The sequence below is a fragment of the Pseudophryne corroboree genome, chromosome 9, assembly GCF_028390025.1.
Source record: "Pseudophryne corroboree isolate aPseCor3 chromosome 9, aPseCor3.hap2, whole genome shotgun sequence".
Classification (NCBI taxonomy): Eukaryota; Metazoa; Chordata; class Amphibia; order Anura; family Myobatrachidae; genus Pseudophryne; species Pseudophryne corroboree.
The window spans coordinates 40,181,198-40,199,952 of NC_086452.1; the positions used below are offsets into that span (position 1 = coordinate 40,181,198).

General features: G+C 49.9%; 1 protein-coding gene across 5 annotated transcripts in view; it reads left to right on the forward strand.

The window, feature by feature from the left end:
• The window catches only part of KANK4 (KN motif and ankyrin repeat domains 4), a 290,111-nt gene that overhangs the window by 155,221 nt on the left and 116,135 nt on the right, over positions 1–18,755 (forward strand). For all 5 annotated transcript variants that reach the window (XM_063939217.1, XM_063939219.1, XM_063939221.1 and 2 more), the window contains one exon: positions 296–416. In XM_063939217.1, coding sequence (XP_063795287.1) covers positions 296–416 — 121 coding nt within the window. The remainder of the gene's footprint in view (positions 1–295; positions 417–18,755) is intronic.

Sequence of the window (18,755 nt, forward strand, 5' to 3'; positions counted from 1 at the left end):
TAAGCACTGTTGACATTTTGTACCTGTCAACATATTGCAGGTCAACCATATTGTATCAACCAATTGACTGTCTATGTAGACACTGTAGATCCTATCATCTGGGACCTGATAAATGGGCCCCTATAAGAAATAAGGCATCTGCTTCTGTAATGTATTGGAGAAGTGTGGTCTGTAAATCTGGGCCTGCCTTCTATCCGTTCCTCCATTCCCACGAATGTGATTAGTCAGTCGCCATTATAAATGTCCTCCACACTAGCTGTACACTGCTAATTAATGTATATCATTTCCTGTGTAGACACCTCCCCCAGAAGCAGCCTGAAATCCATTATGAAGAAGAAGAACAGTGGCTGCCGCTCGAGTCTGGCCAGCGAGGCTCGAGCCAAGAAGAATCTCCAGTTTGTTGGGGTAAATGGTGGGTAAGCATCATATAGAAAGCACACAGTCTTACTTTGTTCACAGATGTACATGGCTTCGTCATTAGGTGGTCAGCCAGCTGAAAGGCTGGAATGGAGTGATGTGCTGGAATGGGTGGTGGTGTGGGAGGGTCCTTCTTGTAAGTTTCATACGATTTCAGATGATGCAAGTGTCCTGTTGTACTTAACATACGTCGTCGTCTTCACAGACGGCATATCATGAATGTTTTGCTGCTGTTCTTTACACTGTATTGAGTTCAAGCCGTAGGCATCACAATACTTCCCTGCTTTCACTGCCCAAACAAGAACCAAGGCCTGAATATCTGGGTGAAGGCTGTCTTCTCTCATGGCTTATGGTGACCGGGTGTGGTTCATTGGGTCGACCCTAACTAGGTGGACAGTCATTAGGTCGACCACTATTAGTTGACAGTGACTACAGTAGGTCAATGCCTGAAATGGGTCGTCACGGTCATGAGGTCAACATGGAAAAAAGGTTGACATGAGTTTTTTTATTTTTCTTGGGTATCGTTTTATTTGTAAAGTGACCAGGAACCCCAATTAGTGTCCCCTCGCATGGACCGCTTCGCTAGCCATTTTTCGGGCAAGGTGCCCCGCTGTGCTCGGCACGGGTTACTATTAAAGTAAGAAAAAGTTGGAAAAAAAAAGGAAAAATATGTGAAGACTCATGTTGACCTTTTCATATGTCGACCTTTGATGTGTCGACCTAGTGACCATGTTGACCTAAAGCGTGCCCACCAATAGTGGTCGACCTAATGACTTTCGACCTAAATGTGGTCGACCTAAAGACCGGATAACATGGTGACCAGTTGCTATCTGAGAACAGTTCAGGCATGTGGTGTAGGGGTTCCCTACTAAATGTCCCAAGCAGAGGTTCCCAAACGTGGTCCTCAAGGCACCCCAACAGTCCAGGTTTTAGCTATATCCATGGCTCAGCATAGATGGTTAAATCAAATTGACTGAGGTGCTAATTAAGTCACCTGTGACCAGGCATGGATACATTTAAAACCAGGACCGTTGGGGTGCCTTGAGGACCGAGTTTGGGAACCTCTGGTCCCAAGTATGAATAACCCCTTTCATTTTACCAAAGAATGTGGATCACAACATAGGAAAGTGTTGTGAAATAAAACTTTACTTGACACCATTTGTGAATTACCTGTATAACGAGTCATAGAAAAGTTTTATCAAAAACACCACATTTATTTTGTACATTTGTGATGTCATCCAGAGTTCTGTGTAAGACAGAGTTTTCTAAACTCTACAATTGCAGTCCTGGTTAGAAGTATATCCATACTTCTTCACAGGTGACTTAACTAGTACCTTAGTCAATTTTATTTAACCATCTGGACTCAAGCATGGCTATCCTTAAAACCTGGAGTGTAATGGTGGAGTTTGGGAAACTCTGGTGTAAGAGAATATTGGGGGTCATTCCGAGTTGATCGCTCGATGCCGTTTTTCGCAGCATAGCGATCAGGCTAAAAACCGTCTGTTCTGCGCATGCGTATGGGCTGCAGGGCGCACGCACCAAGTAATTTCACACAAAACTAAGCAATTTTACACAGGGGCGAGCGACGCTTTTCAGTCGCTCTGCTGATCGGTGTGTGATTGACAGGAAGTGGGTGTTTCTGGGCGGAAGCTGACCGTTTTCCGGGAGTGTGCTAAAAAACGCAGGCGTGTCAGGCTAAAACGCAGGAGTGGCTGCCGAGCGCAGGGCGTGTTTGTGACGTCAAAGCAGGAACTAAACGGACTGAGCTGATCGCAATTTGTGAGTAGGTCCGGAGCTGCTCGGATACGGCAGGGAAATATTTAATAGCAATTCTGCTAAGCTAAGATACACTCCCAGAGGGCGGCGGCCTAGCGTGTGCAATGCTGCTAAAAGTAGCTAGCGAGCGATCAACTCGGAATGAGGGCCATTGATATTAATGTAAATGAGGATTTTGTTTATCAAACCTGTGATAAAAACCAAAACAAAATACTGTTTATCGGCATAATCACTGTGAGTGTAGCTAGCATCAATAAACCACTTCAGGCTCCACTTAGGGCGGTGATTCCCACACTGAATACATTGCCAAGTTATGTATTTAGGAGGTCATTCCGACCTGACCGCACGCTAGCTATTTTTTGCAGCGCTGCGATCAGATCAAAACTCGGCAAAACCACGCATGCGTATGCACCACAATGCGCAGGCGCGTCGCACGGGTACAAAGCGGATCGTTGCTGGCCGATGGATTTAACAAAGATTCCATTCGCACAGCTGATCGCAAGGAGATTGACAGGAAGAAGGCGTTTATGGGTGGCAACTGACCGTTTTCTGGGAGGGCCATGGAAAACGCAGGTGTGTCCAAGCGTTTGCAGGGAGGGTGTCTGACGTCAATTTCGGGACCGGACAGGCTAAAGTGATCGCAGTGGCTGAGTAAGTTCTGGGCAGACCAGAAACTGCACAAACTGTTTTTGTACCGCTCGGCTGCACATGCGATCGCACACTTGCAAAGCAAAAATACACTCCCCCGTAGGCGGCGACTATCTGATCGCAGCGCTGCAAAAAATAGCTAGCATGCAATCAGGTCGGAATGACCCCCCTTAGTTTTTTTTTTTTCAGTATCAAGTGCTAATTCCACTAAATACTAAGATATTCAGTAAATTAAATTGAAACCAGAAAATCTTACTTGGCTGAACTTCTCTTATTCAGCAAGTCCCCAATGTTGTCCCTAGTGGAGTTTTCAGAGCAACTTTACCCTGCTATTATTTGTTAAGGTGCATACAGTTACACACTAGATGACGTCACTCTATGAGCGACGTCGTCTAGTGTTTCCCCCACCCGGGCCAGGCGGTCAGCGGCTGGCTGTACACACTGAGCGATATGGCGACCATATTGCTCAGTGACGTCACGCCACGGGCGGGCCATGCAGGCAGCTTTTGGATGACGGTGCAAATAGAACATGCGTGCACTACCGACACCGAGGGTCGGTAACGTGCATTGGTCGTCGTTGCCGGCATACACATTTGCCAAGAAAGTGAACGACGTCGCTCAGGAAGAATGAAAATGAGCGACGTTGTTCATTTTATCGGCAAGTGTGTATGCACCTTTAGTGTAAAGTCAATGGAAAGCTCACATTGAGGGTCTTTGACAACCTATTAATTTAAATAAAGACAACGGGAAGGACATTGGGGAGGAGTCTTGACAACCTCACCAGTGGCGGAACTAGCGAGCGGTGGGCCCATGTGCGACAAAATGCTTTGCCCCCCCCCCCTCCATCCAAGTCCACCCCCTCACCCCTGGAGAGGATCTGGTGAGGGGGACCTGCTCAGGGCCAGGGAAATGGATACCTAGCAACAGTGCCGTAACTAGACATTTTAGCGCTATGTGCGAGAAACGGCATTGGAGCCCCCCTTTATGCAAAACAGGGGCAGTGCGCGCCGCAGGCACGCGCAAAAAAAATAGGGGCGTAGCTTCGTGGGGGAAGGGGTGTGGCCACAAAATAATACCAATTTATATAACGGTGCACAGTAGTCTCCATTGTTCAAATTACGCCACACGGTAGCACCACTACACCAGGTAGAGCCCCTGTTACACCTTACGGTGGACAGATTCCCCTTTTTACACATTACGGCAGACAGCGTCAACATTTTACACATTACGGCAGACAGCGTCCCCCTTTTTACACATAATGGCAGACAGCGTCCCCTTTTTTACACATTACGGCAGATAGCGTCCCCTTTTTTACACATTACGGCAAACAGCGTCCCCTTTTTTACACATTACGGCAGACAGCGTCCCCTTTTTTACACATTACGGCAGACAGCGTCCCCTTTTTTACACATTATGGCAGACAGCGTCCCTTTTTACACTTTACGGAAGACAGCGTCCCCCTTTTTACACATAATGGCAGACAGCGTCCCCTTTTTTTACACATTACGGCAGAAGCGTCCCCTTTTTTACACATTACAGCAGACAGCGTCTCCTTTTTTACACATTACGGCAGACAGCGTCCCCTTTTTTACACATTACGGCAAACAGCGTCCCCTTTTTTACACATTACGGCAAACAGCGTCCCCTTTTTTACACATTACTCCAAACAGCGTCCCCCTTTTTACACATTAAGGCAGACAGAATAGATAGATAGATAGATAGATAGATAGATAGATAGACTTACTGTTTCCGCTTGCTCAGGCTCCTCGTGCAGCTTCTGGCAGATCGCGGGCAGGGGATAAGAAGGAGGAGGGAGGGGGACTCGGGAGCCGCAGCAGCGCAGTGTAATTGGTGGAGGCGCTGCTGCTGCTTTCCCTCTCCTTCACCATAGGCTGCCCTCCACCGCTGTGAATGCTGGGAAGCGAATCCCAGCATTCACAGTGGTGGAGGGCAGCCTATGGTGAAGGAGAGGGAAAGCAGCAGCAGCGCCTCCACCAATTACATATCGCTGCTGCGGCTCCCTCCTCCACCTCCCTCCTCCTCCTCCCCCCCCCCCCCCCCCAATAGCCGGTGCGCTCCTCTCCTCGGCGGCGGTGGCGGCACACAGCGGCAGCCAGGCGGCAAGTAATGAGTCAGTTTGACTCATTACATGCCACTCTGGCTTTGGGCCCCTTGACAGTAGCGGGCCCCAGTGCAAGGCACTGCTTGCACTGGCGGTAATTCCGCCACTGAACCTCACTATCCATTTGAATAAAATTCTTATTATATGGGCATCAGGGAAGCAGTGTATTAGAGTAATGTAGTTTATTCACACAATCCCGGCTCAGACCCCGGACCCTGAACACGGGTTGAAGTCGGAGTTTCAGTACTTAAACCCTTTCACACCTGGGTGTTGGGCCTGGGTTTTTCCTGGGTCGTCAGTAACTTAAGTATTCATCTCCAAGCACCACTGTCCCCGCCAATCAGCTCCTTTTCAGAACGCAAGCGACCCGGGAATAACCCTGGTACAGAGCAGGGTCACAGACCTGGGACACCCGCCCCGGGTCAGGCCTGTCCACACATGGCTAAGACCCGGGTCAAGCCACAAGCCACAACAAAAACCCGAATATAAGGGCTATGTGTGAAAGGGTGTAAGTATAAGGTGCAGATTCATTTATGTTACATAATTCAACAACTCCAAAGTATATACAATTGTTTTGAAACCTTTGTAATAACAATAGTATAAATTCTCCGAGATCCAAACCCCCCCGAACTTCACCCATTTTACACGGTTCCGAGGCAGCCTCGGATCTTCCCTCCTTGCTCGGTTAACCCGAACGCGCACCGAACGTCGTCATCCCGCTGTCGGATTCTCGCGAGATTCGTATTCTATATAAAGAGCCGCGCGTCGCCGCCATTTTCACTCTTGCATTGGAGATTGAACGGAGAGGACGTGGCAGCGTTCTCTCCCTGAAAAGCTTTGTAATCTGTGCTCAGTGTGCTGCAAATATCTGTGCTCAGTGTGCTGCAAATATCTGTGCTCAGTGTGCTGAAAATATCTACGTTCTCTGCCTGAAAACGCTCCATATCTGTGCTCAGTGTGCTGCAAATATCTGATCAGTGTGCTGCATTGTGGGGACTGGGGACCACCAGTATATAATTATACTTATAGTAGTACAGTACAGTAGGCCATTGCTGTATCTTGCAGCTCTGTGTCACTGCAAGTATCCATTCCATATCTGTGCAGCATTTTTGTGAGCAGTATATATAGTATTACAGTGCAGCATTTTGGTGACCCAACAGTATATAGTTGTGTACAGTAGGCCATTGCTGTATCTTGCAGCTCTGTGTCACTGCGAGTATCCATCCATTCCATTTTCTTCCAGCGATCTGGACCAATAATACCATTGATTAGAACGAATAATTCCAGTGATTTTGTCATTTTCTTCCAGTGATTTGGACCAATAATACCATTGATTAGAACGAATAAGTCCTGTGATATTGAGGTGTTTGTGTCGCTTAGCTTAGCCGTCCAGCGACCACAGTGCACCTCTTTTTCTCTTTTCTTTGCATCATGTGCTGTTTGTGGCCAATTTTTTGAAGTGCCATCCTGTCTGACACTGCAGTGCCACTCCTAGATGGGCCAGGTCTTTTTGCCGCCCTCTTGGGTCGCTTAGCTTAGTCATCCAGTGACCTTCGTGCAAATTTTAGGACTAAAAAATAGTATTGTGAGGTGTGAGGTATTCAGAATAGACTGGAAATGAGTGGAAATTATGGTTATTGAGGTTAATAATACTATAGGATCAAAATGTCCCCCAAATTCTATGATTTAAGCTGTTATTGAGGGTTTTTTGAAAAAAAAACACCCGAATCCAAAACACATCCAAATCCGACAAAAAATTTTCAGGGAGGTTTTGCCAAAACGCGTCCGAATCCAAAACACGGCAGCGAAACCGAATCCAAAACCAAAACACAAAACCCGAAAAATTTCCGGTGCACATCTCTAATATTATCTCCTATATAATAGCCCTGTGACTCTGTGCCTGCATTTCTAACGCTGGGCGGAGTCACAGATGTGGGCTAATCAGTGACGGCTGCCAATGAGGAGAAGCTCTGCACACACCTTCTCGGCGCACATGTCCCCAGTCTTCCGACCAAGGTCTGGTGTAGAGGCATCCATCGTCCCCCCGTCCCGCGCCGAAGATGTGAGGGCGGGAGGCGACTCTCCGTCTGACGCCGAACGGCTCTCACTCCCGCTCCCCGCCTGTCCCCTGCCGCCTGTCACAGTGCCCTGCACCGCCGACACAGCCCTACGTTCGGTCCTCACGCTACAGCGGGTCCCCGCTCCGCACATGATCACTGACTGATGTGCCCAGTGCGGCCCGCTGGTGGGGGGAGATGTCAGGCAGAGCGGCTCACGCGGCAGCGGGGACCCGCACACTGCTGTGCTTCCCGGCTGCCTGGCGGAGGGGTGGGGGGGGGGAATGTGCGGGGGAATATGTGCCTGACGGAGGGAATGTGCGGGGGGAGATGTGCCTGGCGGAGGGGGGGGGGGGGAGATGTGCCTGGTGGGGGTGGAGAATGTGCGGGGGAGATGTGCCTGGCGGATGGGGGGAGGGCGATATGCGGGGGACGGAGATGTGCCTGGCAGGGGGGGGGGGAGGGAGGGTGATGTTAGGAGGCAGAGAGGCTCACACAGGAGCAGGGACACCGCACACTGCTGTGCTCCCCGGCTGCCCGCCACACAGTTACCCTGACACTGAGCCCGGGTGGGCTGCGGCCCTGCTGCTGATGATGATGAGAGATGGGATCCATGGGGTAGAGAGATTAGCAGTGTCACTGATAGCTGCTAATGATTACCCTCCAACTACCTTGCTGCCAGGTACAGTACCCGCAGCGCATTCACCGTCCACCGCACCTGCCCTGACCCTCCCCCATACGCGGTGCCTCCGGAACTCCTACCCCACCCGCAGCCCCCACTCCCCTGCCCCTCCCACCACCGCAGCACCTCCCAAACCCCCTACCCACAGCCCCCCCGCATCCACCACCCCTCCACCCACATAAGCTACAGACACCCTCCCCCATGCGCTGACATCCCCCACAACCACCCCCAGCGCCTCCTGACCCCACCCCCGCAACCGCCCATCCACCACCTGCAGCGCCTTCCGACCCTTCTACCATCCCCCACACGACCCCCCCCCCCCACATGCAGCGCCTCCAGACCCCCTACACCACCCATGGCCCCCACTCCCCTGCCCCTCCCTCAACCCCAGACCCTCCCAACCACAGCCCCCCCACCCCCGCATCCGCCCCCCCTCCACCCACAGCCTCTACAGACACCCTCCCCCATCTGCCGTCAACCCCCGCAGCCACCCCTCCCCCACCCACAGCGCCTCCACACCCCATACCCCACCTGCAGCACCCATGCGCCCACCCATCCACCACCACCCCACCTGCCACTCCACCACACGCCACCCCTCCCCCCACACACGGCACCTCCAGCCCTCTACACTATCCACGCCCCCCACTCTCCTGCCCCTCCCTCATCCACAGAACCTCCCAATCGCAGACCCCCCTCCACTCACAGCATCTACAGACACCCTCCTCCACCCCCAGACATCCCCCGCAACCGCCCCTCCCCCACCCACAGCACCTCCTGACCACCTACCCCACCCGCAGCCCCACTGCACCCACCCCTCAACCACCCGCAGCGCCTCTGAACCCCCTCCTCCATCTGCCGCACCCGCCCCTCCCCCACACACGTCGCCTCCGGACCCCCTACTCCACCCGCAGCACATTCACCCCTCCCCCACACGCGTCGCTTTGGGACCCCCTACCCCACCCGCAGCGCACTCGCCCCTTCCCCACCTTCAGCACCTCCTGACACCCTGCCCCACTACACCCGCCCCTCCACCACCTGCAGCGCCTCCTGACCCCCTCCCCCATCTGCCGCACCCCCACACCTGCCCCATCCCCATGCACGTCGCTTCCAAACCCCTTACCCCACCAGCGGCACACTCGCCCCTTCCCCACTTGCAGCGCCTGCGGAACCCCCTCCCCCATCCGCCAGATCCCCGTACCTGCCCCTTCCCTACCCGCAGCACCCCCGCACCCGCCCATCCACCACCTGCAGCGCCTTTCGACCCCTCCACCATCCGCCGCACCACCACCCACCCTCCCTCACATGCGGCCCCTCCACACCCCCTACACCAGCCACGGCCCCTACTCCCCTCCCTCAACCACAGACCCTCCCAACCACAGCACCTCCCCCCCCGCATCCGCCCCCCCCTCCACCCACAGCCTCTACAGTCATCCTCCCCCATCCGCAGTCAACCCCCGAAACCGCCCCTCCCTCACCCGCAGCACATCCTGACCCCCTACCCCACCCACTTCACCTGCCCCTCAAGCACCCGCACCGCAACCGGACACCCTCCCCCATCTCCCGCACCCCTGCACCTGCCCTTCAGCCACGCGCATCGCTTCCGGACCCCCTACCCCACCCGCAGTGCACTTGCCTCCTCCCCACCCACAGCACCTCCTAACCCCCTACCCCACCCGCGTGGCCCCACTGCACCCGCCTCTCCACCACCCGCTGCGCCTCCCTCCCCCCCATCTGCCGCACCCCCACACCTGCCCCTCCCTCACGCGCTTCGCTTCCGGACCCCCTACCACACCCGCGGTGCTTTCCCCCCTTCCTCACCTGCAGCGCCTCCGGAACCCCCTCCCCCATCCGCCAGATCCCCGTACCTGCCCCTCCCCTACCCGCGATACCCCCCACCCATACCGCTTCCGGATCTCATTCCCCCGCACATCCCCACCCGCAGCGCCTCCCGACCCCCACCTCTGGACCCCCCCACACTCGCTGCATTCTGTACAGTGTGCCCTGCAGGTGCTGTTCACACCGTCGCAAGGGGCTACGCCCCTTCACCATCCAACACCCTTTCATTGTGCAATATTTACCCACTCACAAAACTAGGAATGCAGGTAATGCTTAATATAATACATATATTGAACGGCGTACAGGGGTTAAGGGGGCGTAGCCCCTTACGACGGTGTGAAGAGCGCCCGTAGGGCGCGATGAAGCACCTAGTTATCAATAATAGTAAGTATTTCTATTTGTTTTTATTCCAATCAGTTTGTGCTTAGTGATACAATTATACAGTATACAGGAGAAAACACACCAAATGCAATATTTGTTCTTTGGGCCATAGTAACATTGTTTGCATGGTGGAAATATTAGTGAGGGATTTCTTCGAAATCTTTATTTGTGATATATATATATATATATATATATATATATATATATATATATATTTCTCTGACGTCCTAGTGGATGCTGGGGACTCCGTCAGGACCATGGGGAATAGCGGCTCCGCAGGAGACAGGGCACAAAATTTAAAAGTTTGACCACTAGGTGGTGTGTACTGGCTCCTCCCCCTATGACCCTCCTCCAAGCCTCAGTTAGGTTTTTGTGCCCGTCCGAGCAGGGTGCAATCTAGGTGGCTCTCATAAAGAGCTGCTTAGAGTAAAAGTTTTGATAGTTTTATTATTTTCAGTGAGTCCTGCTGGCAACAGGCTCACTGCAACGAGGGACCTAGGGGAGAAGAAGTGAACTCACCTGCGTGCAGGATGGATTTGCTTCTTAGGCTACTGGACACTAGCTCCAGAGGGACGATCACAGGTACAGCCTGGATGGGTCACCGGAGCCGCGCCGCCGACCCCCTTGCAGATGCCGAAGTAAGAAGAGGTCCAGAAACCGGCGGCTGAAGGCTTTTCAGTCTTCATGAGGTAGCGCACAGCACTGCAGCTGTGCGCCATTGCGCTCAGGCACACTTCACACCGGCGGTCACTGAGGGTGCAGGGCGCTGGGGGGGGGCGCCCTGGGCAGCAATGTTAATACCTTTCTGGCTAAAAAGAATACATCACATATAGTCCATGAGGCTATATGGATGTATTTCACCCCTGCCAGGTCTCAGAAAAACCGGGAGAAGAGCCCGCCGGAATAGGGGGCGGGGCCTATCTCCTCAGCACACAGCGCCATTTTCCTACACAGCTCCGCTGCTAGGAAGGCTCCCAGGCTCTCCCCTGCACTGCACTACAGAAACAGGGTAAAAAACAGAGAGGGGGGGCATTTTTTGGCGATATTATATATATTTAAGCAGCTATAAGGAAACAACACTTATATAAGGTTGTTCCTATATAATTATAGCGCTTTGGTGTGTGCTGGCAAACTCTCCCTCTGTCTCCCCAAAGGGCTAGTGGGGTCCTGTCTTCTATCAGAGCATTCCCTGTGTGTCTGCTGTGTGTCGGTACGTGTGTGTCGACATGTATGAGGACGATGTTGGTGTGGAGGCGGAGCAATTGCCGGTAATGGTGATGTCACCCCCTAGGGAGTCGACACCGGAATGGATGGCTTTGTTTATGGAATTACGTGATAATGTCAGCACGCTGCAAAAGTCGGTTGACGACATGAGACGACCGGCAAACCAGTTAGTACCTGTACAGGCGTCTCAAACACCGTCAGGGGCTGTAAAACGCCCTTTGCCTCAGTCGGTCGACACAGACCCAGACACGGACACCGAATCTAGTGTCGACGGTGAAGAAACGAACGTATTTTCCAGTAGGGCCACACGTTATATGATCACGGCAATGAAGGAGGCTTTGCATATCTCTGATACTGCAAGTACCACAAAAAGGGGTATTATGTGGGGTCTGAAAAAACTACCTGTAGTTTTTCCTGAATCAGAGGAATTGAATGACGTGTGTGATGAAGCGTGGGTTACCCCTGATAAAAAACTGCTAATTTCAAAGAAGTTATTGGCGTTATACCCTTTCCCGCCAGAGGTTAGGGCGCGCTGGGAAACACCCCCTAGGGTGGACAAGGCGCTCACACGTTTATCCAAACAAGTGGCGTTACCGTCTCCTGATACGGCCGCCCTCAAGGATCCAGCTGATAGGAGGCTGGAAAATACTCTAAAAAGTATATACACACATGCTGGTGTTATACTGCGACCAGCAATCGCCTCAGCCTGGATGTGCAGTGCTGGGGTGGCTTGGTCGGATTCCCTGACTGAAAATATTGATACCCTGGATAGGGACAGTATTTTATTGACTATAGAGCAATTAAAGGATGCATTCCTTTATATGCGAGATGCACAGAGGGATATCTGCACTCTGGCATCAAGAGTAAGTGCGATGTCCATATCTGCCAGAAGAAGTCTATGGACACGACAGTGGTCAGGCGATGCGGATTCCAAACGGCATATGGAAGTATTGCCGTATAAGGGGGAGGAATTATTTGGGGTCGGTCTATCGGATTTGGTAGCCACGGCAACAGCCGGGAAGTCCACCTTTTTACCTCAAGTCCCCTCCCAGCAGAAAAAGACGCAGTCTTTTCAGCCGCAGTCCTTTCGTTCTAACAAAGCTAAATATTTATCTTATTAAAAACACGTTAAAGGTTAAAGAACACAGTACGCAATTGGCGCAAAAAGTACAGCAAGGGTACTCCCTTAACTATACCTTAAGGAATGTACTTATACTGTAAACCTCTGTGTAGTGGTAGAGTGTAAATGCAACACAGTGTAACCTTATTAACTTCAAAGCTGTTTGAGCGTCACCGACGCTCTGAGAGTACTTAACACTATAAGAAATACACAGATACCTGGGCTTAGGGTCTAACGCCTTATATATATATTATGGATGGTATGCTTGCAAAAGAATAATACAATACAATTATACACTACCAATATAACATAGAATATCTAACCAAGTTAACTACACAGGAAATACAATACAATACAGTTTACGTTTAAGGGAAAATGAGGGAGAAAGAGGAGAAGAGAGAGAGAGAGAGATATGGCTCACAATAACAATAAGACAATATGGTTGCAGAGAAGCTTACACATGTGAGGAACAATCGCTGCGCAGTTAGTCAATGCTGAATACCGCATGGGATGGAAGCTAGACTCCATTTTGGGAAAGCTCCCAGGATTCCAAAGACTGCACCACATGGTTGAAAGGGGGATGCTAGCAGCCATTTTAGATTTGCAGGTCCAAACAACTTCAGTATCTCAATAACCAGAGCATATTCATCACAAGACCAGATCACAATGTAACCACACATATATTATAACAAACCAGCACAATCTATTTATAATCACCATAGGCAAACAAATACCACAAATACTATGCTACAGATTGTCTACTGTTCCAATTCATCACAGACTTCACAGAATATTAACACAAACACCCAACGATCACACAACTGCCCAAACCTCGTTAACCTTAAGCCATTTGTCTCTCCAAACTAACTAATCTATGCTTACCTATCATTCTACAACTACTATACCACAGACACATATTTAACTATTCTATGCCAATCAGCCATGAGATATTGAGATGATGATACTTAGCCTTTGGTGCCTGGTGATGATCCAGCCATGCTTCTGAGAGCTTTGTTCTGAGTGTAGCTTCATTACATCTGTTCTCTGAGGCCACCAGCAACACTGACCCCGACCCCCCCCCAGACAGGAACTATTCTCCTGTGTGTCTGTTCCTAGGGGAGGGGTCTCTCTCTCTCCTTTGTATATGCTAATCAGGTTCAGCCCTGAAAATCTTAGTAAAGGGTTGGCTTGATCATCCATTGTTCTTAACAAAGTGATCTTAGCTTTTATACATATAATCATATCTATCCGCTGCAATGTCCCACAACTTCACAACAAGCTTCAAACTAACCCACACATCAATCTGCTTGCTTCAATACCAAACATGACGGGCGCATCTGGTTCTGTTCAAATAATACATATTCATGACATCAATTCATCAGCCAATTCTAAATCTCCATGATGTCTGGTGCTTGACATTATTATAACCATGTACTGTATGAAACAAGCGCCGAATCCATCTCCGTGCCATGTCCGAGCAAATGCGTGTGTTTCCATATATTGCTGTGCTCGCTGTGCATATTTGCAAGTATAGCGACTTAAATGTGTGTGTGGTTTGTATGTTCTCTCTATGTAATATTTTTGACTTTGACAATTCCTATAAGAACAAGCGAGCAAAAGGACATTCATATTTGCCCCGAGGCAAAGGAAAGGGTAAGAGACTGCAGCAAGCAGCCTCTTCCCAGGAGCAGAAGTCCTCCCCGGCTTCTGCAAAGGCCTCAGCATGATGCTGGGACCTTACAAGCGGACTCAGGGGCGGTGGGGGGTCGCCTCAAGAATTTCAGCGCACAGTGGGCTCACTCGCAGGTGGACCCCTGGATCCTGCAGGTAGTATCTCAGGGTTACAGGTTGGAATTCGAGAAGTCTCCCCCTCGCCGGTTCCTAAAATCTGCTTTGCCAACGTCTCCCTCAGACAGGGCGACGGTATTGGAAGCCATTCACAAGCTGTATTCTCAGCAGGTGATAATCAAGGTACAAAAGAAAATATATACAGCGCTGCTTGACACAATAGTATAAAATTGTATATATTTATTATAAGAATTGATAATTAAAAGTACTTTCGTTACAATAAAAAATTGACACTCTAAAATGTGATATGTCTCATAAATGACTCAGGTGGACTTAAGAATCTAATATGCTGACGATAGATAGTATAAGCACTCTTTAGTATAATAAAACCAGCACTAGCACAGTCATAATGATGGACCAGATATATATTAGTTCATCCAATTGGATGTAGTTACCAAGTCTGTGTTCCGTTTGAAATGGATCCCTTAAGGTGCAGGTCCGTATAGCAACGGAGGTATAGTTGGGGTCCTGGTTCACAGTTCACTTGGAACTCCGTGTTCCATTAAGTGGATACTCCTCTGGATGTCATAGGCAGTGGCAATGCCTGTAGGGGTCCTGGTTCACGGAGGTAAAGATGAAAGCAAGGTCCTGACTGCAAGTGATGGCTTGTTGGAGGTGCTGGTCAGCATGTGTCCACACAGGTCTTGGCCTAACGCGTTTCGCTGCTCCTGGCAGCTTTGTACGCGTTTCGCTGCTCCTGGCAGCTTTGTCAGAGGTACAGGTACAGGAGCAGCGAAACGCGTTAGGCCAAGACCTGTGTGGACACATGCTGACCAGCACCTCCAACAAGCCATCACTTGCAGTCAGGACCTTGCTTTCATCTTTACCTCCGTGAACCAGGACCCCTACAGGCATTGCCACTGCCTATGACATCCAGAGGAGGATCCACTTAATGGAACACGGAGTTCCAAGTGAACTGTGAACCAGGACCCCAACTATACCTCCGTTGCTATACGGACCTGCACCTTAAGGGATCCATTTCAAACGGAACACAGACTTGGTAACTACATCCAATTGGATGAACTAATATATATCTGGTCCATCATTATGACTGTGCTAGTGCTGGTTTTATTATACTAAAGAGTGCTTATACTATCTATCGTCAGCATATTAGATTCTTAAGTCCACCTGAGTCATTTATGAGACATATCACATTTTAGAGTGTCAATTTTTTATTGTAACAAAAGTACTTTTAATTATCAATTCTTATAATAAATATATACAATTTTATACTATTGTGTCAAGCAGCGCTGTATATATTTTCTTTTCTTCTTGTCTTTTCAAGGGTTTGACTACCCCTTATCTATACAGCTGCTAGGGAAAACACACTCATCACAGCGCCCTCATATATACTTGTTATATATATTTTCTCCAGATAATCAAGGTACCCCTTCTACAACAGGGAAAGGGGTATTACTCCACGCTATTTGTGGTACCGAAGCCGGACGGCTCGGTAAGACCTATTCTAAATCTGAAATCTCTGAACCTGTACATACAAAAATTCAAGTTCAAGATGGAGTCACTCAGAGCAGTGATAGCGAATCTGGAAGAAGGGGATTTTATGGTGTCCTTGGACATCAAGGATGCTTACCTTCATGTCCCAATTTGCCCTTCACACCAAGGGTACCTCAGGTTCGTGGTACAAAACTGTCATTATCAGTTTCAGACGCTGCCGTTTGGATTGTCCACGGCACCCAGGGTCTTTACCAAGGTAATGGCCGAAATGATGATCCTTCTTCGAAGAGAAGGCGTATTAATTATCCCTTACTTGGATGATCTCCTGATAAGGGCAAGATCCAGAGAACAGCTGGAGGTCGGAGTAGCACTAACTCAAGTAGTGCTCCAACAGCACGGGTGGATTCTGAATTTTCCAAAATCCCAACTGATCCCGACGACACGTCTGCTGTTCCTAGGGATGATTCTGGACACTGTTCAGAAAAAGGTATTTCTTCCGGAGGAGAAAGCCAGGGAGTTATCCGAACTCGTCAGGAACCTCCTAAAACCAGGGACAGTGTCTGTGCATCAATGCACAAGAGTCCTGGGAAAAATGGTGGCTTCTTACGAAGCGATTCCATTCGGCAGATTCCATGCACAAATTTTTCAGGGGGATCTGCTAGACAAATGGTCCGGATCGCATCTGCAGATGCATCAGCGGATAAAATTGTCGACAAGGACAAGGGTCTCTCTGCTATGGTGGTTGCAGAGTGCTCATCTGTTAGAGGGCCGCAGATTCGGCATACAGAACTGGGTCCTGGTGACCACGGATGCCAGCCTGAGAGGCTGGGGAGCGGTCACACAAGGAAGAAACTTCCAGGGCGTGTGGTCAAGCCTGGAAACGTCTCTTCACATAAATATACTGGAACTAAGAGCAATCTACAATGCTCTAAGCCTGGCAAAACCTCTGCTTCAGGGTCAGCCGGTGTTGATCCAGTCGGACAACATCACGGCAGTCGCCCACGTAAACAGACAGGGCGGCACAAGAAGCAGGAGGGCAATGGCAGAAGCTGCAAGGATTCTTCGCTGGGCGGAAAATCATGTGATAGCACTGTCAGCAGTGTTCATCCCGGGAGTGGACAACTGGGAAGCAGACTTCCTCAGCAGACACGATCTTCACCCGGGAGAGTGGGGACTTCATCCAGAAGTCTTCCACATGATTGTAGTCCATTGGGAAAGACCAATGGTGGACATGATGGCGTCCCGCCTCAACAAAAAACTGGACAGGTATTGCGCCAGGTCAAGAGACCCTCAGGCAATAGCTGTGGACGCTCTGGTAACACCATGGGTGTACCAGTCAGTGTATGTGTTCCCTCCTCTGCCTCTCATACCCAAGGTACTGAGAATTATACGGCAAAGGGGAGTAAGAACGATACTAGTGGCTCCGGACTGGCCAAGAAGGACTTGGTACCCGGAATTTCAGGAGATGCTCACGGAAGATCCGTGGCCTCTACCTCTAAGAAGGGATCTGCTTCAGCAGGGACCGTGTCTATTCCAAGACTTACCGCGGCTGCGTTTGACGGCATGGCGGTTGAACGCCGGATCCTAAGGGAAAAAGGCATTCCGGAAGAGGTCATCCCTACCCTGGTCAAAGCCAGGAAGGAGGTGACTGCACAACATTATCACCGCATTTGGAGAAAATATGTTGCATGGTGTGAGGCCAGGAAGGCCCCGACAGAGGAATTTCAACTGGGTCGATTCCTACATTTCCTGCAAACAGGATTATCTATGGGCCTCAAATTAGGGTCCATTAAGGTTCAAATTTCGGCCCTGTCGATTTTCTTCCAGAAAGAATTGGCTTCAGTTCCTGAAGTCCAGACTTTTGTAAAAGGAGTACTACATATACAGCCCCCGGTTGTGCCCCCAGTGGCACCGTGGGATCTCAATGTAGTTTTGGATTTTCTCAAATCCCATTGGGTTGAGCAACTCAAATCGGTAGATTTGAAATATCTTACATGGAAAGTAACCATGCTACTGGCCCTGGCTTCAGCCAGGAGAGTGTCGGAATTGGCGGCTTTATCGTATAAAAGCCCATATCTGATTTTCCATTCGGACAGGGCAGAATTGAGGACGCGTCCTCATTTTCTGCCTAAGGTGGTATCAGCGTTTCACCTGAACCAGCCTATTGTGGTGCCTGCGGCTACTAGCGATTTGGAGGATTCCAAGTTGCTGGACGTTGTCAGAGCATTGAAAATCTGTCAATGCCCACTCCACAAGGAAGGTGGCCTCATCTTGGGCGGCTGCCCGAGGGGTCTCGGCATTACAACTCTGCCGAGCAGCTACGTGGTCAGGGGAGAACACGTTTGTAAAATTCTACAAATTTGATACCCTGGCTAAGGAGGACCTGGAGTTCTCTCATTCGGTGCTGCAGAGTCATCCGCACTCTCCCGCCCGTTTGGGAGCTTTGGTATAATCCCCATGGTCCTGACGGAGTCCCCAGCATCCACTAGGACGTCAGAGAAAATAAGAATTTACTCACCGGTAATTCTATTTCTCGTAGTCCGTAGTGGATCCTGGGCGCCCATCCCAAGTGCGGATTGTCTGCAATACTTGTACATAGTTATTGTTACAAAAAAATCGGGTTGTTTATTGTTGTGAGCCATCTTTTCAGAGGCTCCTACGTTATCATACTGTTAACTGGGTTCAGATCACAAGTTGTACGGTGTGATTGGTGTGGCTGGTATGAGTCTTACCCGGGATTCAAAATCCTTCCTTATTGTGTACGCTCGTCCGGGCACAGTATCCTAACTGAGGCTTGGAGGAGGGTCATAGGGGGAGGAGCCAGTACACACCACCTAGTGGTCAAACTTTTAAATTTTGTGCCCTGTCTCCTGCGGAGCCGCTATTCCCCATGGTCCTGACGGAGTCCCCAGCATCCACTACGGACTACGAGAAATAGAATTACCGGTGAGTAAATTCTTATTATATATATATATATATATATATATATATATATATATATATATAATACAAAGTATTACATTAGTTGAATTGTATCTTCAAATACAGAACTTCCAGATACCATCCAGAGTTATTTGCTAATGATCTCTCCCTCCTAACACAACTAATTAACTGTGTATGCTATTTTCTTAACGTTACAGTAATTGTGATTAAAGGAAGGCAAAAGCGATTTCTGACGCAGCCCAGGAA